The 24,641-nt window shown below is 48.8% G+C and overlaps 2 protein-coding genes across 2 annotated transcripts in view; both read left to right on the top strand.

Annotated features, from left to right (window-relative positions):
• EXOC4 (exocyst complex component 4) overlaps positions 1 to 10,506 on the top strand; it is a 409,379-nt gene extending 398,873 nt beyond the window's left edge. Inside the window, exon 18 of the mRNA XM_051612171.1 lies at positions 9,079 to 10,506. Coding sequence (XP_051468131.1) covers positions 9,079 to 9,316 — 238 coding nt within the window. The 3' untranslated portion in view covers positions 9,317 to 10,506. The remainder of the gene's footprint in view (positions 1 to 9,078) is intronic.
• A 13,547-nt stretch (positions 10,507 to 24,053) lies between these two features.
• Positions 24,054 to 24,641, top strand: part of LRGUK (leucine rich repeats and guanylate kinase domain containing) — a 58,276-nt gene continuing 57,688 nt past the window's right edge. The window contains exon 1 of the mRNA XM_051612234.1: positions 24,054 to 24,269. Within this exon, the coding sequence (XP_051468194.1) occupies positions 24,054 to 24,269 (216 nt within the window). The remainder of the gene's footprint in view (positions 24,270 to 24,641) is intronic.

The following is a 24,641-nucleotide window of genomic DNA, read 5'->3' on the forward strand; positions in this document are numbered from 1 at the left end:
CGGGCCAGCTGATTTTATTTACTGTTCCACACCCCGTGTGCTGTAAGTTTTAAAAGGGAAAGTAATTGGATTTTATCATTTGCTTCTCTTTAATTAGAAGGCTGTACTTAAACCCTTTTGAATAAATGCATCATTTTTTCTTCCTTGGTTCTGTGCCCTGCTCACAGTTCTCAATCCCAAAAGCAGGTTAGATACCCAGGAAGGTGTGAGGGCTTCTCATTTCTGATGCTCTTTTCTACCTTAGACAAATGACTTAATTTTTCTCTCCGTTCTTCCAGCTGTAAAAAAACCCATTGAATGGTTGGAAGGGACCTTAAAGACCATAAGGTTCCAACCCCCCTGCATGGGCAGGGACACCTCCCACCATTCCAGGCTGCTCCAAGCCCCATCCAACCTGCCCTTCAACACTGCCAGGGATGGGGCAGCCACAGCTTCCCTGGGCAACCTGGGCCAGGCTCTCCCCACCCTCACAGCCCAGAATTTCTCCCTCACATCTCATCTCCAGCTCCCTCTGCCAGCTGGAAACCCTTCCCCCTGCTCCCATCCCTCCCTGCCCTGTCCCAAGCCCCTCCCCAGCTTTCCTGGAGCCCCTTCAGGCACTGGAAGGTGCTCTCAGGTCTCCCTGGAGCCTTCTCTTCTCCAGGCTGAACACCCCAGCTCTCCCAGCCTGTCTCCAGAGCAGAGCTGCTCCAGCCCTCCCATCATCTCTGGGGCCTCCTCTGGACCCTTGGAGAAGTTAATCTCAGAAACAGGTCATCTACCCCCAGGCAGACATTAGAGGTGTCCATTTCTTGGCATGGTTTGTAAGAGGAGCTGAGGTTAACCAGCACGAAAAAAACATCTTGATGTGGACATCTAAAAAGCTGTGTCAATTCCCCTAAAGCACTTCGGGTTCTTCTGAAGGCAGAGCATGGGAATTACTGTTGCTGTTCCCAGACTGCTCCAGGTTAATTAAAAATCAAGAAAGAAATCTTAGGAAGAAATTCTGGGCTGTGAGGGTGGTGAGAGCCTGGCCCAGGTTGCCCAGGGAAGCTGTGGCTGCCCCATCCCTGGCAGTGTTGAAGGGCAGGTTGGATGGGGCTTGGAGCAGCCTGGAATGGTGGGAGGTGTCCCTGCCCGTGCAGGGGGTTGGATCTGGGTGATCTTTAAGACCCCTTCCAACCCAAACCAGTCTGTGATTCTATGACCAGGATATTCCCTGTGGAACAGTGTCCTGAGGGTAATGATACTCTCTGGTGGGGCTGTAACTGGACAGAGGACTGGAAGGGTGCAGTTCAAGATGAGCAGCAGTGAGAGTGGAAATGGGATGGAGCAGGTACCTTCCATCACCAGGTTCTACTTGTTAGCACAAGCTCCCAAGATGGATCTGTGCTTGCAGACTCCTGCTTTAAAATGCTGATCACTGAGGCCTGTGTGTAAACATCATCAGTGGCTTCACGAGGTGCAGAAATGACAGGGATTGCTGGGGTCTGTGGATTTTCCTTTGCTTGCTGTTTCAAGCTTTCAGTACTTGCTGTGCAAAGCCCTGCCTGCTGGAGCTCACCTCTCCTGCCCTGTAACCACCAACTCCATCCTCATCTCCTGCCCTTTCCCACCTCAAATGTCTCATGCTCCCCAGACAGAAAAGCCCCATGGACTTTTCTTCTCCCTCAAGCTACTCTTGAAAATCCATTTCTTCTGCACTACATGAAGTTCCTTCATTTCTTGCTGTATCTTCCATTTTTTTGCAGTCACTCTCTCACCTCCTCCAGGTATCTAAATGCAATGGTTGCACCAAGATCTACCTGCATCAAAACTGAGAGGCTTTATAACCACAGCTTTGGTCTTGTCTTCACTTCTGTGCTCATTGTTCTGTCTTGTGGGGTTTGCCTAGATTGAGTCCCTAAGTGCTTCATACTTCACCTTTTTTACTTTTTCCAAGATCTTTGGGTGCTATAGAAGTGCCTCCTTACTCCCCCAAAAAGGGAGGGAGATAAAATACAGGATTTTTTGGTCCCCTTTGGCTAAGTCAGTGCCCAGATCTGAGTTCTTGCTTTATGAATCTGTTTCTGTCTGCGTTGTGACAAACCAGGCAGCCAGGTATATAATGAAGGAAGAATGAAAGTAAGATCCCTTCTTCTGGAACGTCCCACTTTTCCTCTGAAGGTCCTTCTCTTAAGGAAAGATCAAGTTATTCTCAGGGAAATCAGAATTTAATTTTGAATTCACCTGGCCATCTTTGGAAAAACTTTTGTGTGTGCAGGCCTTGGGTTATGGGTCAACATTAGCATTTAAATGGAGAATGGTCTTAATAACCCTCAGAGGAGCTTGTCTCATCTTGTTTGCCCTTCCAGAGATCTTTTTTTTTTTCCTAAAGGAGAAAAACCTCTTGATTTTGTTACTCTTTGTCCAAGAAAAAGTTCAAGAGACCATCTTTTTTCATGCCTGGATACTCAAAATACATCTATATAAAATGGATTCATTGCTGGCAACTGCTGTTTAAGAAACAAATCCAGCTGGTTTGGGTGTTAATTGGCTTCTTCACTTTTGGTTTGTCCATGGGATGTTTCTTCCACCTGGGAATCATTTCCACCACTGATCTTTATCCTTCCCTATCTGCTCTGAGTACAAAGATGTTCTTTCAAGGATGGGAGATCTTCCCGGGTCAATTCCAGGTTGCTCAAGTCAGCAGACAGAGCACGGTTATATTTGGGCTTTGGATGAGGGATTATTTGCTCTGAGTTCTGTGTGTGCCCTAAAAACACACCCAAAGAATTCAAGGATCAGTTCAGAAACTTTGAGCCCAACCCCACTGCAGACAGTCAGAGGAACAGGGCACAGACATCTGGGTGGGTTGACATAAGTCCTGATCACCTGCAGGTGCACTGGAAGGATGGATTTTTATATTTTTTTTTCCAAAAGAACAAATCTTTGCCATACAAGCCATCAAAACAAGTTCATCCTCCTGTGTGAGCAGGATAGGTAGGACTTTGACCACCTTACACAGTCCTTTGCTCCTCATCCCCCCCCAGAATACAACCATCAACACTGAAGCTGAACGTAAATGGAGGGTTTGGCCAGGTATTTACCATCCTAAAGAGCTTGAAGCCAAATTGATGCTTCCTTTCCCTTGTAAGAAAAAAAAAAAATCAGTTGTTGGTACTTCCATAGCAAAGCAGGAGAGATCACAGAATCATAGGACCAAAGAATAGTTTAGGTTGGAACCTTTCAAGATGGGACCTTTCAAGGTCATCTAGTCCAACCCCCTGCAGGGACATCTTCAACTAGATCAGGTTGCTCAGAACCTCAGCCAACCTGACAGGCTCTGTAAAAACCTGTACCACGTTTATGTGTATAAAATCCATCATCAGATCAACTCAAAAAGCCCCATCAATGCCTTTCAGCATAGCACAAATAAACACCAACCATCCAAGGAAGCATCCAAACAAAAACACTGCCCTCGTGTCACCCAGGTCACTTTGTTCCCATCAGTCTCACTCTTGACTTCATACTCAGGTGAGTAAAGATGTGTGAGGTGAGTTTTGATTTGTTCTCACCTCAGTTTTCTCCCTGGGAGGATCTTTGTGCCCAGGCTGATGATCTGTGTGGGGTAAATCAACTTGCAAGTGCTTAACCCTGCTCCCTGAAGGCTTGGGAAGCCAAATTTGCTTTTTGGTTAGGGATGCTCATCCACTATTATTATTTATTCACCTATTTTGCAGGTGGTAGAATCAGATTTGATAAATACTAATTCTTCTCCTTGGTCTTAAACCTCAGCCTCAAAGAGACAAAGCAGTTTGCCAGCATTTCAGTGACTAGAGATTTCCCTCCCCTCTCAGCCATTTATTTCCCCCATCCCTTAGTAACTTGCTTTTCCCAACCTCCTCTTGAGAATCAAAGGAGCATTTATAATGGCAGGGACAAATGCACTTCTGAAAGGAAAATGAAGAGCCTAAATAAAAATTAAAAAAAAAATCACAGAACATGAGGCTCATCCCACTCCCTCTTTCATATTTCATTATTTGATAACATCAGAAAGATGAGTCCATCACAGCTGCTTGGGCAAAGGCAAACAGGAGTGTGTGGCTGATCAATATTTATTCATACTTTCAAAGACAGGGGAGGCAAAGTTGAGCAGACTTTGTAATGGAGTGAATAATTACTCATGCAAATAGGGTTTGGCCAAAGGCAATGCCATGCCAAAGAGGCAGGTTTGTAATTGCACCCAATTAAAAATGCATACCTTGCTCATTCCTACTGCCTGGCTGGCTCTCTTCTTTTATTTTGTAGGAAATTTTTAATTAGAAACCAATCTGATCCTGAAAAGGCTGACAGATGAGTCCTGTGTTTATTAGGTGCAGAATTCTTCAGGAATCCAAGATTTGGGGCAGGCTAAAAAAAGAAGGTGACAGGAAGGACATGGGCTGAACTCGCCCCGGGGCTGCAGTTTCAGTTCTTGCTCCTTCTTTCCAGGTGTTTTGTCACCTTGGGAAGGCCCCAGGCCCTACACTTTGGAGCAAAGACTTGTCACCTCTCAGAGAGATCACCCCAGCCAAGTTATCCTCTCTGTTATTTTGTTGAAAACCCAGCCAGGGCTGGGAAAGGTAAAAATCTCACTTCACATCTGCTCAGCATAAATTCCCTGAAGGGGATGAATGTTTCCTAAATCTTCGTGTTGACCTTGGCAACCTCACTATTTTCCTTCTACACACTGTGGTTATAACTGTATTTGAGATATTGCCAATACTCTCCAAGTTAACTTCAGATTAGATTTCTCTGTTTGGAAGCATCTTGAGGAATACCCAAATCTTCTAAAACATGAAGGCAAACAGGAGCTTCTGGGCATGCAGGGAATCACAGGTGGAGGTGCTGGGAAGATGCTACAGAGCCCCCTGGGCAGCAGCTGCCATTCCAAGTTGGGATCTTAGTTTCTGCAAGGTCTCAGATATGCAGGAAGTTCCACCTCAACATGAGGAAGAACTTCTTTCCTGTGAGGGTGACAGAGCCCTGGGACAGGCTGCCCAGAGAGGTTGTGGAGTCTGCTTCTCTGGAGACTTTCAAGACCCACCTGGACATGTTCCTGTGTGACCTGCCCTAGATTCTGTGGTAGTCCTGCTCTGGCAGGAGGGATGGACTTGATGATCTCCAGAGGTCCCTTCCAACCCCAACCACTGTATGATTCTGTGATTCTATGAACTATTTGATTGTGCCAAGTTCAAGCACAGAAGTTACAGGACTAACTATAGCTAAAGAAAGGAGCTGAAATTCCAACTCAGGAAACCCATCCTGAAATTTCAGTCCCTGCCAGTGACTAGATGTCCCCTTAACTGCTGGAGCAGAAGAATGAGCCATCTTTCTCTGGCTGGGAGAGAGTTTGCAGCAGTGCCAGTGTCATCAAGGAGGATGAGTCTGAGCCTCTGCTGTGCCTTTGTCACCTGCCACTGCGTTGCCACTCGTGGGACTGCCTGAGATCTGCTCTTTTTGCTTGTTATGTGCCTACCTGCAAGAGGAGCCAAGGTTTAAAAGGACACCAATCAGTGTGGCAGGAGGTGGATTGGACACACAAGACTTAACCAGGATGTGCTCCTGAGCCAAGTCTTGCTTTTCCCTGCTGAGAGGTTCTCAGGGAGTTTTCCATGTCTCAGGAAAGTGCTGGGGCTTTGTCACTGCAGCTAAACTGCTAAATCTGTTCTCACCTCAGTTTTCTCCCTGCTGAGCTCTGGGAGGATCCTGGGAGGATCTTTGTGCCCAGGCTGATGATCTGTGTGGGGTAAATCAACTTGCAAGTGCTTAACCCTGCTCCCTGAAGGCTTGGGAAGCCAAATTTGCTTTTTGGTTAGGGATGCTCATCCACTAGTATTATTTATTCACCTATTTTGCAGGTGGTAGAATCAGATGTGGTAAATATTAATTCTTCTCCTTGGTCTTAAACCTCAGCCTCAAAGAGACAAAGCAGTTTGCCAGCATTTCAGTGACTAGAGATTTCCCTCCCCTCTCAGCCATTTATTTCCCCCATCCCTTAGTAACTTGCTTTTCCCAACCTCCTCTTGAGAATCAAAGGAGCATTTATAATGGCAGGGACAAAAATGCACTATGTGTCTGCAAGAGGAGCCAAGGTTTAAAGGACACCAATCAGTGTGGCAGGAGGTGGATTGGACACCCAGGACTTAACCAGGATGTGCTCCTGAGCCAAGTCTTGCTTTTCCCTGCTGAGAGATTCTCAGGGAGTTTTCCATGTCTCAGGAAAGTGCTGGGGCTTTGTCACTGCAGCTAAACTGCTAAATCTGTTCCAGTGATTGGAGGTGAGGTTTGGTTTAGTCTCCCCCTCCCTGAATCCACTATCACTTACCTTGGTGCAGCATTTTAACCACGGGAGCAAACTCTCAGGTTAGGGGAGCAGGTGATGTCTTGAAGGGGACAGAGGAGATAAAAGGCCAGGAGCAGAGGTGGCACCTGAGACACTCCACACACAATGTGTGGCTTTGCTGGTTCCAGTCATTGCTGCAGTGATTTTCAGTCTGATGAGATGCTGGATGCTCTGCAGAGGCACAGCTAAGCCAGACCTGAGAGAAAGGTCTGCCTGCAAAGAAAAGAACAAGAGAAATTGAATATGCAGCTTTGCCATGTTTGCCCTGATTGCTGTTTTAATGCATTCAAAGAGAGAAAGGGAGGGAGGTGGTAACTTTTCTTGGGTCTTAAATAATTTATTCCACCAGGATTTAAGGATTAGACTGCAGTCTGCCCTTGTCCTCCTGCAGAAGCAAGGAGGAGTCATGCAGGGATCTCTTCAGCTGCTCTGGCTCTTTGCTCCTCAGCCAAAGAAGTGTTGGGCATTTGGCTGAACCAAGTCCTTGCTGCCATGGGATGCAGGCAGACAGACAGGGATCTTTGCACTTCTCCTTCATTGAGCTTTTCAGATCCTTGTTTCTTTACAAGAGTCTACAACAAGCTATGTAGTTAATCAGTTCCTCTAGGAGAAGGGGTGCTTTCCATTTATGCACCACTTTTGGTTTGCTTTGGATTCCCCAAACAGACCTAAACCCACAGCCAAGGTTCATCAGTTGATGGAGCATGTGAGAACCTTCCCTTATCCCTGACCTGGAAGAGTTTGCCCAGGATTGGGAACCCCCCTCTGCCTAAAGAAGCTTTGTAAAGCTTTACATTTTGTATATATATTTACAGCTCCCTCTCAACAGGATGCTTTGCCTTGGTGATATCTGGACCACAGACCCCTGATCTTACCCCTTGGTACAGGTGGGGAAACTGGGGCACAGTGAGTTGGAAAGGCCAGGCCAGAAATTCACACATGTCCTTTATAAAGGGCACAATAGTCCTGATTCCCCTCCTGCTGCATGACCTGCAGGCAGTGCTTTCCAGGAGTCCCACACTCTGCTCCAAGTTTCAAACCTGCATCAGTTTGTGCTAAAAAGGATGGCGGGGGGGGGAAGAAAAATCCTCCAAGGACCCCAACAGCTCTCACTAGTTTTACCTCTTCCCCCTGGGCTGTGGAGTCAGGGCAAATAATCCAGTCCCACATCCATTCCCAGCCCTTTTTCTCTGCAGTGGTTGGGTTGGCAGCTGTCAGGATGGTCCCCTTGCTTCCCTGGCCTGTGACACATTTTCCATTCCAGCAAGTACTTGCTGAAATTCCTTTCCTTGGAAATCCAGTCTTTTCTCTAATGCCACTTTACATTAATACAAACCAGCCTGCACTGCAGCCTCTGTGTTATGCCTTCTCTTCAGATGATCTTTTACTTATGAAAAGAGGCACCTCAGCTCCTGGCTCAAATTTTATTTTCCACCATTTAATGTTTCCTCTCTCAAACTGTGTGTCTTGGTAGCATCAGAGATCTGTGGAGTTTTGAGCCTGAAGCTTTTCCCATGCTCCATATTAGCATCTCTCTGCAAGAGGGCTTCATTAGGGATAAAAAAACTCCACTTCCCCTACCCCTGTGATTCCTTTCTAATCCAGAAGTCTCCAGTCCTTGCAGGCTGAGTGACCAGATAAGACACCAAACAGTGACATCTCAGCTGCCTGTAACTAGTAGGAAAGAGGAGCCCTCAGTTCCTCACAGTTTGTGTTTTGGCTGAGTGTGGGGAGCAGATTGGTGAGATTTGCTCCCCTGTGCATCTACGTGCCCCCTTGGCATCTCCTGGTGCTCTATAGGGAAATGTCTGTGCTCTCCTTGTACAGCACCTGCTCTGCTCACAGCACTGCTGGATAAAAGTAAGAGTTGAGGTTCATGAGGTTCAACAAGGCCAAGTGACAGGTCCTGCACAGCAATCCTTGTCATCAGTAGAAGCTGGGGGGTGATGTGACAGAGCAGCCCTGCAGAAAAGGACCTGGGGGTACTGGTGGACAAAAAAGTTGGACATGAGCAAACAATGTGCACTCAGCCCAGAGAGCAATCACATCCTGGGCTGCAGCAAATGAAGCGTGGCCAGCAGGTCAAGGGAAGTGGTTCTGCCCCTCTGCTCTGCTCTGGTGAGACCCCACCTGAAGTGCTGTGTCCAGTTCTGGAGCCTTCAACACAAGAGGGACATGGACCTGTTGGAAGTAGTCCAGAGAAGGGCCACAAAAATGACCAGAGCAGCTCTGCTCTGGAGACAGGCTGGGAGAGCTGGGGTGTTCAGCCTGGAGAAGAGAAGGCTCCAGGGAGACCTTATAGTGGCCCAGGAAAATACAGGGGCTAGAGGAAAGCTGGGAGGGACTGTTTACAAGGACTTGTAACAATAGGATGAGGGGCAATGGCCTTAAACTGGAACAGGGTAGATTTAGATTAAACATTAGGAAGAAGTTCTTTACAATGAGGGTGGTGAAGCACTGGAACAGGTTGCCCAGAGAGGCCTCATCTCTGGAGACATTCAAGGTCATCCTCAATGAGGTTCTAAGCAACCTGATCTAGTCAAAAAGGTCCCTGTGCACTGCAGGGGTGGCTGGACTAGAGGACCTTGAAAGGTGCTTTCCAAGCCCACACCTTCTACAATTCTATTCTATGACTTTAATTTGATGGAATTCTACAGAAGTCAAGGTCTGGAGCAACAAGTATCACTATTCACCAGTGTGGGGATTTGTTTTGTTGTTTGCTTGCTTTTCAGGCAGTATTATGAGATGCTCTACAACACAGCAGATGAGCTCTTAAACCTCGTGGTGGATCAAGGGGTGAAGTACACAGAGCTGGAATACATCTACGCCCTGAACTTACTGCACCGGAGCCAGACGGGTGTGGGAGACCAAACCACCCAGAACATGAGGTTGCAGAGGTTGAAGGAGATCATTTGTGAGCAGGCTGCTATCAAACAGGCCACCAAGGACAAGAAAATCACCACCGTGTAAGATCTGCTCAGTCTCTCACATGAAGTGAGCAGCAGGGGCTGTCAGGCTGCAGGTCCAAGCTGCTGCGTTTCTGTTCTCATCCAAGGCAAAAACGTGTCTTCTGGGTGGCACTGAGAAGGGAAATGCCATTTGAGATTTGGGTTTGGGGTTGTTTGTGGGTTTGTTTTCTTTTTTTTTTGGGGGGGGGGTTGATGTGTAATCACATAATGCTTCCTTAACGTGTTCTCCCAAGTGATTGCACTGCAGGAACTCTTGGTGGGATGTGGGTGGGATGTTTGGCTTTGCTCTGTTGCTGCTGCTTTGCCTTGAGAGGTCAGGTGAGCTGCTGTCTGTGGCGGGGTGGGAGAAGAGAAGATTTAGCACTGGGGCAGGTCAGAGTCTTCAGGGGAAGTTCAGACCACACTGAAGTAATCAGCACCATGACAGTCAAGCTCAGACCTGTTGGTCTCCCGTGGGATCTTGATGTTTTTGGAAGCCTTTCCAAGAGCGTTGCTGCATGGAGCCCGTTTCAGCTCTGCCACTTCTACTCCCCAGGACAGTTGTAGATGCAGTAAGTTTGCTGCTGCTGCCACTGCAAAGAGATCAAGCAGTTTATTCCCTTGGATGGTGAAGAGCCAGTTCTCATCGTGGGAGGTAACTTGGGACCATTTGCTGTTTCCACTTGTCCTTTTTCATTCCCAGAGCCATATGGTGTCGCTTCCCACAGCACACGCTGCACTGGCTGGTGGTGGATGTAGGAGAAAGTTGCCAATATGAGGTAGTAGCAAAACTTCATTATCTTCTTTTTCTTTTTTTTTTTTTCCTGAAGAGTCTCCCCAGCTCAAAATGCTATTTTGTAATTGTCACTTGATGTGCTGGAAGGACACACGGTAGCTCAGCACTGATGATCAGCAAGGGCAGGAGGAGGGCAGATCCGAGCTCTGTGGCCTGAAGAGCACCCAGGTCACCATTTCTGCTCTGCCTTTGACCATATAAAGCCACCTGGTAAAAGGGCCCTTATTCAGTGAGGCTGAGGAGTTTCATACCAACCCCTCCAAGCTGAGAATACACTGCACTTCCTTGTATTTGCCAAGGAGATTGTCAGCCCACCTGGGTTCCACATGCTGAGTTGGGTTCTCTCTGAGCTTTGTAACTGCTTGTGTGTCAGTCTTGAAACTGCTGAATTAAAGGGTGTTTAAAGATTCTTCAAAGGTTCTGGTGATTGCTCTGTTGGTTGTTGCTGATGGTTTTTTTTCTTAAGGACTTATTTTTGTGGTATTTAAAAGATTCCTGTCCAGGTCTGAATTCATATATTGTCCTCCAAGATTACACCTGTGTGGAAGTGCCCTTGACAGGCCAACTGGACAAGGTGCTTCTCAAGATCTATGTTAAAAGCAAAACCAAATAGTTCTAGTTGTTAGGAATCTTCTTCTGGTTTCTGTTCTCATTTTATTAATGAACCCAGTTTTTCTTATGACAATTAACTACAAGGGTTCCCTCCTTTCCTTGATGAATTTGCAGGAGGGTTGGAGAACACCATCATGGTAACATGATGATGATGTGAGGGTCTTTCTGGAGTGCCACATGGGATTCACCTGCTCAGACACTGAGATGTGCTGCAGTTTAGGCAAAGGAAAGTAGAGTATTCAATATCCAGACTTTGGAGGAAGGTAAAGAAGCTGCTTGGTACATGTAAGATGAATTTCAGACCCTTTGAGGTACAGAAGTGCTGCGTGAGGAGCTCAGAATTCAGACCAAGCTGCTGTGGCCTCGTGTCAGATTATTTTTTATCCCTTTCATCTTTAATTGCTTAATAACCTGAGGTTTTCCCTCATCTTCACATGGCTCATCTTGAGGTTTGCATGTTCCACCCACCAAGCAGCTGTGCTGGCAGGTGCCTTGACAGATTGCATGAAATCAAGAAAATTCCATACTTGGAAGTAAAAGACTCTTCTCTGAACTGCACCTCACATTGTCCATCATGCCACCACAAGATGTCAAGACAAAGCCCTGGCTCAGTCTCTGCAGCAGCCTGAGATGTTGAGAAGGCATTTGCTGGATTGCACACCAGAGAACATCGTGGCACGACCGTGGAGAGAAGAGAGACAGGACAGACAGGACAGGGACACCTTGAACCTGGTGTAGAGGGAAGAAAAACGTTTGCAGCTGAGGTAATGACAGTATATCATTAGCTGGCATCTCTCTCCCTGAGTTTTCAGACTCTCAGTTCTCTCCAAACCCTCTCAAGGGAAGTTAATGTTACCTTGGAGTATCAGAGTGGTCACATCGAGGGCACAAAGGCAGTGGGGGTTGCCAGAGGACACAGAGAAAGGCACGAGCAGCGTGTGGCAGGTAGGAATCCAGACCCTGAGCACTTTGTTGCAGCCACCCAGTGACACATGCTGCACAAGCTCTGTGTGGTGACATGACATGACATGACATGACATGACATGACATGACACATTTGGGAGAGGACAAGTTGGTGACTGATACTCAACTCTGAGAAGAACCAGAGCAGTTTGCTCTGAGAGCAGTGTCTCTCCCATGACACACTACATCACAAGAAGATGCTGCCAGAAAGAATCCTCATCAGCCTTAACAAATCCATATGATTTTTTTTAGAATCACAGAATAATTTTGGTTGGAGAAGACCGTTGAGATCACTGAGTCCAACCATTAACCCAGCACTGCCAAGTCCACCTCTAAACCATGTCCCTCAGCACCACATCTACAAGGCTTTTAAATCCCCCCAGAGACAGTGACTCAAGCTTTTGAATGCACTGTGTTTTCTTGCCAATGGGTGTCTCAGAAGTAGAAAATACACCATGAGGATGATGATTTTGAAGCACAGATGACTCCAGATAACTCATGTTTAGGCAATTCACCTCGTTCTGTGTGCTCATGTGTCAGTTTTAGCTCACCCACTCTCCCCTGCTGCTTCCCAAGAGAGAGCACAAAGGCATCAGCAGGTCCATCCTGCAGAGTGCAGCTCTGCTTGCTGAACCATCTCCCAGTAAGTTTCCTGCTCCATGTGTGTTTCCAGACAGAGCTGGTGGCACAGCAGGATCCCACCTGCTACAAAGCACCCAGACAACATGAGCAAGGAGGGGCCTAGTTTGGCATCAAGACTGCCTGGAAAAAGAGAGTCCCCCCTGCAAGGGGCCTGGCTTGTGTGGTGGTGTTTCTTGAACATGCTCTCTTGCTAAGATAGGGGATTGTTGGGGGGGGAGAGATTTTTTGGGAATATCTTTTGTGCTTGAAGTTGTTATTGTGGGTAGAGTCAAGCTGTTGTGTTTCATAGCAAAGGACTGTTCAGACAACACGTTGGCTTATTCACTCGTGGCCACACACACACTCCCAGGCACCCATCTGGAGCCACAGCTGGGAGGGCAACCCCGAAGGTGGTTGGAAGAAGAGGGTGGTACTGCCACACCAGTGGCTTCTAAGTAGGTGTTTGGAAAGTCCCCCAAGAGCACCTTGTCTCACCAGGGGTCTGTGCAATCCTGTACTCTTTATCTCCTTAGAGAAGCCACCACCCTCTTGAGTATAGTCCAGGTCACACAGCCCCTTGTTGACACTTGTGTGTGTTCATGGTTTTGTGCAAATTTGGCAGGTTCTGTGTGTCCTGCATTGATCCCTGCTCACAGATCCAACAGTTGCACAGGTCTCCTGAGAGTACCAGCCCTTGGGAAACTTTCTGACTACCTTGCCAGCATTTCTTCTTCCTTTCTTCAGCGTGTTGTTCTCTGGTAACAAGTTCTCCATCCCAGCCTGTGGAACCTGGCCACACAGCTGGGGCATTTATAACATATTCACAGTGGAAGATGGTTTCCCAAGATGAACAAACCACATGAGGATGTTACAAACTGTGCAAAGGTCCAGGAACCCCCTTCATCTTAGATCTGAGCTATGCAGAGCATGACCTACCCCATGAGCCAGTCCTCAGTCTGATATCTTCTTACAAGACCACAGATAACTTCTCCAGTTCTGTTCTTTGCACCAGTTCTTGCCTACAAGTGGTTTTGGAGTCCTGGCATGACTCTGCAGGACATGAGGGTTTATGGACAAGGCCTAGAGATCTTGTTTTGTAATGCTACATGAAATGTTCCTTCAGCTCCTCCAGCATTTAGAGAGTAATTGTTATATAGGAATGGCCCTTTGGTGCTTAAGGAGACAAGGAAATACTCCTTCAGACCACAAAGTGAAATACTTTCATGGGGGCTGTAAAACTTCATGAGGGTTTCACAATCTCCTCTTTACAGCCTTGTAATCTTTACTGGGTTTTAATTATCATGCTCTTTTGAAGACTGTGCCAGAGACAGTCACTGAAGTGGAAGGTAAAGCAAATTGCTCTGGTTCTTTTCAGAGTTACCAGTCACCGACTTGTCTGCTCCCAGGTGCCTCCTCCTTGACATCCTCTTGATGAAGGGTGATAAAAACCTGCCTGACTGACAGATATGCCTATAAATACACCCATGTGGGTGGGTGGGTGGATGGATGGATGGATGGATGGATGGATGGATAGATAGATAGATAGATAGATAGATAGATAGATAGATAGATAGATAGATAGATAGATAGATAGATAGATAGATAGATAGATAGATGAAGCCCTCCAGGGATATCATGGTGTGGAGGTGCACAGAATCACAGAATGGTCAGGGTTGGAAAGGGCCTCTGGAGATCACCTAATCCAACCCCTCTGCCAGAGCAGGATTCCCTAGAGCAGATCCCACAGGAACATGTCCAGGCAGGTTTAGAATGTCTCCAGGGATGGAGACTCCACAACCTCCCTGGGCAGCTCGTTCCAATCCCCAACCTCATAATCTGCCATCCATGGGATGAGTGTGGCTGTTCAGAGACAGTGCCAGCTGGAAGGGCTTGGTGAGGAGTTGGTCAACTGAGACTCTCTTTTTGCCTTTTGCTGGCTGTGTTTATGTTTTATTAGCATGAGTCATAATTGCAAATTTCTTCCTGAACGTGGCAGATAGCACTGAAGGGGAGGGTGCTCAGACAGGGAGCAGGGAAGAGCTGCCAAGAGGAAATTAGCATTGCAGTAATGTTGATTCTGTGATTGCTTTTAGGCAAGTGGGGAGCTTTTTTTTGGGGGGGGGGGAAAGAGAGTGATTTTACTCAGCTGAGACATGGAGAAGTCACAGAAATGGGCATTTGCCACACTGACAGTCCTGGGGATTGATTCCCATAGTGGAAACATTACAGGACACAAGCCCTGTCCATCACTGCAGACCTTGGCCACAAATCTGACTGTGCTCCAATTTCAGGAATTTATTACCCAAGGATCCATCCTACCACACTTTTAAGTACCCAGTGACCCACATCAACTTGATCCCAGTAGCAGCTTGAGCCTCGGGGAAGGCTGGCTGTCCAGCACTGTGGATGTGCAGAGCAGGGAATGTTCTGCCCTGGAGAGTCTGCACTCCAAAGAAGGTGTGAAGGATGATAAACTCAAAAGGAAGCTGAGATGTAGGGAAGTCAAATATTGCTCTCCAGGCCATGGTCCCTGGTGTACCAGCCCTGCTCTCTCATTACCAGGCAAAGCTGAGCTGGAGCTGCCTGTGCCCTGCAGTTCATGTTTTAGCTGTTTGCAGCAAATAGGGAGCGTGCTCAGAAATGAGCCATTTTATTTTATTTTCTGTCCCTTCCTTTGCTGATTAGATCTAACAATTGAGCCAGGAGAAGGAAAAAAAAAAAATAAAATAAAAAAATTAGGTAGCTGTGGCCAGCATATAATCATTAAATTTGCTTTTGGATGATCTGTATGGAATTCATCAGGAGGGATTTATTGGGAAGTTCATTGCATCGGTGTTCATTATTTACTCTGTTAGGCTTAGGCAGAGTGGCAATCAGTTGAGAAAATTGGATTGGTAGGGCCTTGGATTTCAGTGTTTGTTATTTCCTCTACTGGGTTGCAGCATGAAATAATAGTTGGCACAGAGAGATCACTCCCTGTGCTGCTGCAGCTCAGCCTGCTCATCCGGCGGTGCTCAGCCAGCATCCTGGCTCTGACAGCTGGAGAGGGGAAAGCAGGGCTGGGGAAAAGACAAATAGAAAGGAGCCTGAATCCCAACCCTGGTGCTGAGCATTTCCAGAGACCTGCAGTGACTTTAGTGAATAATGTCCTGCACAACATAGAATATAGAATTCTATAGGATCACAGAACTGTTCAGGTTGGAAAAGCCCCTGGGGATCCCCCAGTCCAACCATCATCCCTGCTCTACAAAGTTCTCCCCTCAACCACATCCACCAACACCACATCCCAACCACCCTTCAACACATCCAGGGATGGTGACTCCACCACCTCCCTGGGCAGCCTGTTCCAGTGTCTGACCACTCTTGCTGTGAGTAAATTGTTCCTAAAGTCCAGTCTCAACCTGCCCTGGTGCAGCTTGAAGCCCTTCCCTCTTGTTCTGTCACTAATGACCTGTGAGAAGAGACCAGCACCCACCTCTCTACAATGACCTTTCAGGTGGTTGTAGAGACTGATGAGGTCTCCCCTCAGCCTCCTCTTCCTCACACTAAACATTCCCAGCTCCTTCAAGTGTTCTTCATCAGATTGATTCTCTAGGCCCTTCACCAGCTTTGTTGCCCTCCTCTGTCCTCACTCCAGCACCTCTCTGGAACTGAGGTGCCCAAAACTGGACCCAACACTCCAGGTGTGGCCTCACCAGTGCTGAGCACAGGGGGACAATCACCTCTCTGCTTCTGCTGGTCACACTATTTCTGATACAAGCCAGGATGCCACTGGCTTTCTCGGCCACCTGGGCTCACTGCTGCCTCATATTGGTGTTGAGTCTTGGTACTGAAACTGGAACGATCTACAGGTGCTTCTCCAGCAGGATTGGCTGTCAGAGTCTTTGTCCTAAGACAAAGGGACAGTCTTCGAGGCATTTCTGTTCCCCCCTGGCTGGTGGCAGATCCCACCACCACCAGCACAGGACCAGAGGAGAGCAGCTTCTGGGATATGAGGGGTTGAGTGCAGACAGGGTGCTGGACTGAAGTAAGGGGCAATCTCACCTCCTGGTTGGGACAATGTTAGGAGAGGGTCAGGAGGCTCCAGTTCCACCTTGACCCCATGGGCAAAGACCCCAGCAGGCTCAGACTGTCAGCAAAGCAAGGAGCTGATGAGAGACACATCCTCTGACCCCCAAGCCCCTCCTGCCCACTCATCCGAGATGTTTAAGCCTATTGCTTTGCTCAAGGAGGGTGCTGGCAGCTGTCCCCATGTGGGGACTTCTCCACATTCAAGGCAGCCAGCTAGGATGTGATGCAGCTCCTCAGTAGAAAAGCTCAGGGAGGTGCAGCAAGAAACACAAGAGGATCAAAGAGAAACCAGTCAACCCAGGCCATTGGCTGCAGGGAATGATGGAAGGAGTTTGGCTGTGCTCCCAGCAGGCTGAATACCAATAATGCAGCCAGGTGAATAAGCTGAAGAGAAGGTGTCAAACAAGACTCACACCTCTGCCCCATTATCATGAAAACTAAGACCTGCAGAGCTGGGTTAAGCAAAATTTGAGCAGCATCCAAGCTGCCTGGTTTACACCTTGGCTTCCCTTCCTACTCAGGAGCACCAGGAGGCAGCTCAGGTTTCCCCCTTCCTCTCTACATCCAGCTGGGGCCTTTTATTATTCCCCGAGTGAATCTGCATGGGGCTTTTGCAAGTGCAAAGAGCTACCAGAGTGCTGGGGCTGCCTGTGAATCTGTTGTGTGGCACGTGTGGCTTGTCTTTGGGAGCTGATTGTTCTTATCATTGAACAGTAAATCCATGTGTTTAAGAGCAGTGTTTGCCATTAACACTTCCGAGTATGAAAGGCTCCCTCTGTCAATAGTGAGAAGGTTTTATTAGGATAATAACTGCTGATTTAGAGCTTCAGTTCTGGTTTTGTGGGTTTTCATGGTGGTGGTTTGTTGGGGTGTTTTTTTTACATTCAGTTCAGTGCTTGCTGTGCTAGAGAGAGGGTTTGGGGAACCTTTCCATCACTGCCAAGAACCATTCAAAATGCAACAGGAGACTGAATGTCTGGGGGAACATCTCTCATCCTCAGTGCCACATCAGCCTCTTTGGCAAGGAGGGAACAGCAGATTAAGGAGTTTCCCTTCGTTGGCACAGCTGGAGTCACTTCTCACCTGCCTGACCTGCTCCATCCACCCCTTCCTTTGAGCTTTCAGCTTGAGAAGCTGAGTGCAGTGAGGGCTCTTTGAGGGACATTTTAGGGGCTGGATCTACTTCAAGCCACTGAGCTTCCCTGGGCCATGATGTGGGTTGCCCTTTCTGCTACCCTCCTGGCTCCCAGCCAGCCATTCTCCTTCCTCTGATGAAATGTTGGCCTAGAAGATGGATCTCTCCTTGGTGCATCCAGAAATCTCCCTTCACAAGATGAAGAGCAGGAACGTGGCAGATGAGGCTGTGGATACTGAGCCCACATACTGAGCTGCTGCTCATTAATCACTCAGAAGAGAAGCCCAAGCATTGAGGGGAACTGTAGAAGTCCCTCATCTACATGATCAGCTCTTGGCCAGCTGGTTACAGAAGGACACACTCTTCAAACAGCTTCTGTGTTTTAAATGATCCTTAAATGTGAGTAATTACCCCTAAAGCTTTGGGCAACCAGAGACAACTCCTTGTGTCGTCCTTGGCCTTCCTTTTAGTGGATCAAGAGAGTCCACGTTACCAAATGCAGAGAGGTTGGATGGGAGGACACCAAAACATCTGTGGCCAGAGAGCCACCAGCTCCCACAGAGAGGTCACCCCTGCCATATGGAGGAGGGAAAGGTTGAGCAAGAGTGGTTTGGGCACAGAAGTGACAACATGGGGCTGGAGAGCTGGTTGCAAACCGTATGCAGAGGAGCAAGGCAGGCTGGTACAAAGTTCTCCAAAGAGGACAGGCACCAAAGGAATCAGACAGCTTGTAGATGAGCTGCATGAAGATGCAAGCATAGCCCTTTCTTTCCCTGGAGGCCAGGAAAAGGTATCTACCCAGGATCATGGAGAAGCTGGAGCTAAAATCATAGAATCCCAGACTGGTTTAGGTTGGAAGGGACCTTCAAGATCATCCAGTCCCAACCCCCTGCATGGGCAGGGACACCTCCCACCATTCCAGGCTGCTCCAAGCCCCATCCAACCTGCCCTTCAACACTGCCAGGGATGGGGCAGCCACAGCTTCCCTAGGCAACCTGTTCCAAAATGTGATGGCAGCTGCTCAGGGAACAGAGGGATGAAGAGAAGGCAGAGGGAAGTACAAAAATCCTTGGAAAGGCATAAAAAATGGATGCAGCTCCTGGAGGAAGATGGGCAGTGGACAACCCTTTGGGATGGCCACAGTTGGCTTCCAGTGTGCCATTTGCACTGTGTGACTTATGGAGTAAAAAGCTCAGTTTTTCATCCTTTCTGCTAAGGAAGGAGAACATCCAGGGCAATCCCATGGCTGGATGTGCTGTTCTGGACCAGGAAAGTGGCACTGGAAGGAGAAGGTATGATGTGACATTTCCCACCACCCCAACTATTTTCTGTGTCCACCAAAATTCCCACCTAGGCATTTTGTTTCCCCAGGTCTGCTGCTTCTTTTAATGGCCCCACTCAGGAGCAATCTGTCCCCAGCCCAGAACACATAAGGCTAATTTCACTCTGGTTGCCACCCCCCTGCCCTGCCCCCCACCACCACGGAGAGGGGTCATAAAGGAGCCGTTTCATCTTGGAGTGCATGAGCAGGCAGCCAGTCCCTGCACTGCCAAGCCAAACAGATGGAGTGGGAGGAGAAAAGGAGGGAGTACAAGTGTGTTTCTGAGGTTTTAATAATCCCTTCTCCTGTCTGAGTCCTCACAAACCCCAGTGGAAGGGCAGGCATTTTCCAGATGGTAGGAAATAAACTCTGGGACACTTCCACGCTGAGAATTCATTAGCCCTGCTGGCTCCTCTCCAAGCTCAATGGCAAACCATGTGAACTGGATTTGGACCTGCCCCTTTTCTCTCATCTGTTCCCCTGAAATCTCCAGCCCCATCTTACATGGACAGGCTGCCCAGCTAGCTATTAATTTGATTACCTGTGGCCTTTTCCTCTTGGAAGAGCCTAGAGCTCAGGCAAGTACCTTCCCTTCAACCTCCTGCAAGGTAATGGGAGCATCTCAGGTGCCTTCATGCTTCAGGTTGCAAAAGCAGAGCACTGGGGAAAAAAAAAAAAAAAAAGGCACAGATGTGTATTTATGCAAAGAATTTAAGCCCAGCCACAGCCAAGTGTTACTGCTGTGGTGTTCTCTGTCCTACCACACCCCCAGTGCACCCCACAAACCAGAGAGAGGGAGTTCTGCCAGGCAGTGTCTACACTTGGTGGCTGTCACTGCCACCCACAGCAGATGACAGAGCCTCCAGAGCAATTGTGAGGCTCCAAGTCATCCCCTTTGTCCCCCAAGTCTCCAACAGCCCTCAGCTGAATGACAGGAAAGCCACAGGAGCAGTACCAGGTCCTGGTTGGGCTCTGCTGCTGTAGGTGGTTCTGGCTGCAGGAGCAACCTGGCTCAGCAGGTTGCTCCTCCTTGCCTGGCTGCAGGATTTCAGATTCAGCCAAGACTGGGATCTAAAAGGTTCTCTGCCATTTAATTTTTCTCTCTGCAACCTCACAGCTTTCCCACTGCACAAAGCTTGCCCAGCTTGCAGGTAGCTCGGAGCCCTTTTGCAGCCTTTGGAACAAGAGAAATGTTTCCACCACTCAGCTGAGTAGAACGTGTCCCACCTCCTTTAGGGGTGACCCAACTGCCTTCTGTTTTAAAACGTGGGAGGCACAGTAAGGAAAGACAAAAACGTGCCAGTTGAGAGAGGCAGCAGGACTGTCCTGACTGATTGCAGCAGGGGGTTGGGTTTGTATTTTTTTTTTGCACAGGAAAGCTTGGAACAGTGACAGCAGCCCCGTAGGGAGCAAGTAGCTGCTGGTCCTCAAGCTCTGTAGCTCTGGTGATGGAAACATTCCTTCTCCTCAGCCACAACAAATCCAAAAGCCTCCCAAGACTTACTCCCAGCTAGGATCCCTCCCTCTCAGGATCTTCCAGCCTTGCCCGAGCTCTCCAGTCCTTGCCTTTGCTGCCCATCCCTGAACACAGTCCTAGACATGGAGAAGAGCCTTGGCAGGGCAGCCTCTGAGTGCCCAGAGGGTGGTGGGGGGAGGCACAGGATGCCCAGTGGAAAAGAGGTAAATCTCATTAAGGGTTTTAACATTTATGGCCAGCAAGATAATGAGGGAAGGTAATTTGGGGCAGCTTTATTGCCGCTATCATTGTGTTTCCCTGAAGCCCAAAGATAAAAGTCAGTGGATAATGCCCAGAAGGAGTTTTTATCCCTTCCTCCTTTGATTTTTTTTGAAGCAATAGCCATTGCAGTTGAAGATTTTACAAAGACACAGAAGGCAACTCTGTGACGTTGACACCCAGAATTAGAAGACTCTCGAGACTCACCTGGCTGCCACGACCCACTGAAGCTGCCAGGAAGCCTTTGTCCCCAGCATTACACTGTTTCCCAGGAGGAGCAGTGCTCTCCCCACGTTCATCTCACAGGGAACTGTATTTGGAGACACCTGTAGCAGGACACTCCATCTCAGTGTGCCTGCCTCAGTTTCCTCTTGTGATCCAATTGCTCTCTGGCTCTCAATTTTACAGGCCTGGAGTGGGAAGATTCCGATGGGAAAGGAAAGGGCCTGGAAAGCTCTGAGCTGGTAACAACCTTGAAAATACAAAGGCCAAGTTGATGGATCATGACAGCAGCTGCTCTCTGGTGTTGAAGAACACAGAGCCCAGCTCTAAGCCCAAAATGGAGACAAAACAAGAATGAACAGATCAACAAAAGAGTTTGCTTGGTGAGAAAAGGGCCTTCTTGGCTTTTCCCCACTGGTTTCCTCTACTTCTCCAGTGAGAGATGTTGGAGGTACAGCTAAATGGTTAAATGACAGCAGTCAGTCCTCTTCATTCTAGAAAAGCCTGCTCCCATCTTTGATCTGAAAGACTCTCACACTTTCCAAGAGGTTGCTGGACCTTCTCCTCTCCAGTGGGGCTGTCTGCTCAAGGAATTATCTCTCCAGAGTTGAGGACCAACACCTGGCTGTGGCCGTAAGAGGGTGAGTGGTATCAACTCCCTTACTGTCTTTCTTAATTAGCTTGACATTAAGAAATCATTCCTTGTTAAGTTCTAAGCTTTTAGATAAGTGCACTTCCTGTATTATCACCTGGCTAGGTATTATTTGAATCACTGTTTTAGGTAAGACCTATTAATAAGTAGGTTGTTAGCATTTAAATGGATGACCCTTATCAACTGACTGACTATTAGTTGTGCATTTTATTGTTAAGATACCTTTTTTGCATTATTACTCTTAATGTTCTGTTCTGCTACCATAACATCCCAACTCCCACATGATCCAGTGGCACTTGTGCCTTTTTATTTCAACAGTTAAGATCCTGGTAACGTTTGCAATTACCAGGGCATCTCATCTCCTCCTTCACCCCATTCAAGACAAGATCCTGTCAAATCTTTTCCTCCCCTCCTTTTATTTTCTAGCTTTACTTTCTCATTTTACCTTGTGAGAAGGAGGGTAGATGATGAACTGGGAATGGGAGTTGCCTAAAATGAGTGAGCATTCAAGGATGCTCAAGGAGGGATGTTCACAAAGCAGGAATTTTATGCAAACTGCACCAGTGGTTTGCAAAGGTGAACAAAACTGTGACCCCAGAGAGATTTTGGCACTGGTGCCCACTCCAGAAACCATCACCCATGGGTGAAATGGGTCCTTCCTCCCCACAAGCCCAACTGTGGAAACAGCCAGGCTTTTGTGGTGACAAAAAAAAAACAGGACAACAAGCAAAGATATTTCAAAAGCTGCCATTTCACCCCCTACTGTGACAGCCTGATCTCTTATTATTTCCAAATGTTTCCAGCAAAATGATACAGATTTTTCCACTAGTTCTGAAATTGTACCTGTTTCCTAAGGAAACAAGTTACTTCACCATTTCAGACGGTGTCATTCCCAGTGTAAATGATCAATGTCACCAGTCCCCCTAGACAAAAACTAGGATAAAACCAGCCTGGCTTCTGACTAAAACAGCAGACTGGAAGGCAGGACTGCAGACTGTCTGCATGGATTTGCTTCTTCTCATGGTGCCCTTGGGCAAAGCTGCCATCCTGCCCAGGACATTTTGGGGCTTTGTGGCTGGATTAAGGTGCCTCGATGATTCTTTGTCTGACAGTCTTGACTTTGCATCCTGATCTGCAGGACACAAATGGAGGTGAAGACACTGTTCCCCCTGCTGTGGGAGAGTGGAGAATAATAGAATCATGGAATGGTTTGGGTTGGAAGGGACCTGAAAGATCATCCAGTCCCACCCCCCTGCATGGGCAGGGACACCTCCCACCATTCCAGGCTGCTCCAAGCCCCATCCAACCTGCCCTTCAACACTGCCAGGGATGGGGCAGCCACAGCTTCCCTGGGCAACCTGGGCCAGGGTCTCACCACCCTCACAGGGAAAAATTTCTTCCTAATATCCATTCTAAATCTCTCCTCTTTCATTTTGAAACGGTCCCCCACCCTTCCCCTCACTCATAGAAATCATCAATCAGGTTGGAAAAGCCCCTGGGGATCACCCAGTCCAACCATCATCCCTGCTCTACAAAGTTCTCCCCTCAACCACACCCACCAACACCACATCCCAACCACCCTTCAACACATCCAGGGATGGTGACTCCACCACCTCCCTGGGCAGCCTGTTCCAGGGTCTGACCACTCTTGCTGTGGAAAAAAAATAAATTCCCAGTGTCACAGGATCGATCACAGAATCACAGGGGTTGGAAGGGACCCCAAAAGGTCACCCAGTCCAACCCCCCTGCCAGAGCAGGGTCACCCAGAGCACATCACACAGGATCCAGGTGGGTTTGAATGTCTCCAGAGAAGGAGCCTCCACAGCCTCTCTGGGCAGCCTGTCCCAGGGCTCTGTCACCCTCACAGGAAAGAAGTTCTTCCTGATATACACATGGAACCTCCTGTGCTCCAGTTTGCACCCACTGCCCCTTGTCCTGTCACTGGACATCACTGAGCAAAGCCTGGCTCTGTCCTCCTGACACTGCCCTGAACATATCTGTGAACACTGATGAAGTCACCCCTCAGTCTCCTCTTCTCCAAGCTCAAGAGACCCAGCTCCCTCAGCCTTTCCTCACCAGGGAGATGTTCCACTCCCTCCATCATCTCTGTGGCTCTGCCCTGGGCTCTCTCCAGCAGTTCCCTGTCCTTCTGGAGCTGAGGGGCCCAGAACTGGACACAACACTCCAGATGTGGCCTCACCAAGGCAGAACAGAGGGCGAGGAGAACCTCCCTTGCCCTACTAACCGCCCCTTTTCTAACCCAGCCCAGGATGTCCAGTGTAAACTCCAGGCCCTTGTCAAACCCCCCTCTCCTCCCGCCGAGCAGGACCCCTCACAGGGATCTCTGCCAACATGGCGGCGCCGCCCGCGGGACTACAACTCCCAAGATGCTCTGCGGCCCGGCGGCCGCTACGAGGGCTCCCCGCCTCCGAGAACTACATCTCCCATCCTGCACCGCTCCGAGCGCCGCGTTCCTATTGGCTGGCGGGCGGGGAGGGCGGGAATCCTCCTCACCCGCCCCTCTCCCGTCTCCACGGCAACGGGAGCGCAAACAAGATGGCGGCGGCCGGTTCTGCGGGGTCCTGAGGGGTTTTGGGGTGCGGAGCCGCGTCCTCCTGCGTGCTGAGGCTCATGGCGGGGGCCAAGGAGGGCGGGGGAGAGGGCAGCCTCGGGGAGCTGGTTCCCCCCTCTCACGGGCCGCCGCAGAACCCCTCGCAGGGGTTCCCCGCGGAGCTGTCTCCTGGCAGGAGCAGGCCGCTGCCGGCAGAGCTCAGCCTGCCTCACGGAGAGGTGGAGCAGGAGGAAGAAGAGGAAGAAGAGGAAGAAGAGGAGCCACAGGAAACAGAGGTTCAGCTCAGTGCCCCCAAGCTGCTTGGGGGGGAGGGGTGTGCTTGTGGGGGAACAGCCCCTTCCCCCCCCTCTTCCCTCCGTGTTGTTGTGGGGGGAAAAGAAAGGGGGAGTCGGTGGGGGCAGGCAGTGATTCCTCATTTCCCCAAAGAGAGGAAAGGCTGGTTGAGCCCGTTTCCCCTCACCTCTCATTTCTGCCTTTTCTGGGGGGTCCCTTTCATCCCCACAGTGTCCAGGAGGGTTCTGGAGTGCATCTCTCTCCCCTTGCTCTGTCAAGATGAGGGATAAGCTGGCACATGGCCGACCAAATTAAACCCCTTTCCTGTGTATGTGGGATGCAAGCAGCCCCTGGGCCCAAGTGGGCTTTTAATC

Source organism: Apus apus, chromosome 1 (assembly GCF_020740795.1).
Source record: "Apus apus isolate bApuApu2 chromosome 1, bApuApu2.pri.cur, whole genome shotgun sequence".
NCBI lineage: Eukaryota > Metazoa > Chordata > Aves > Apodiformes > Apodidae > Apus > Apus apus.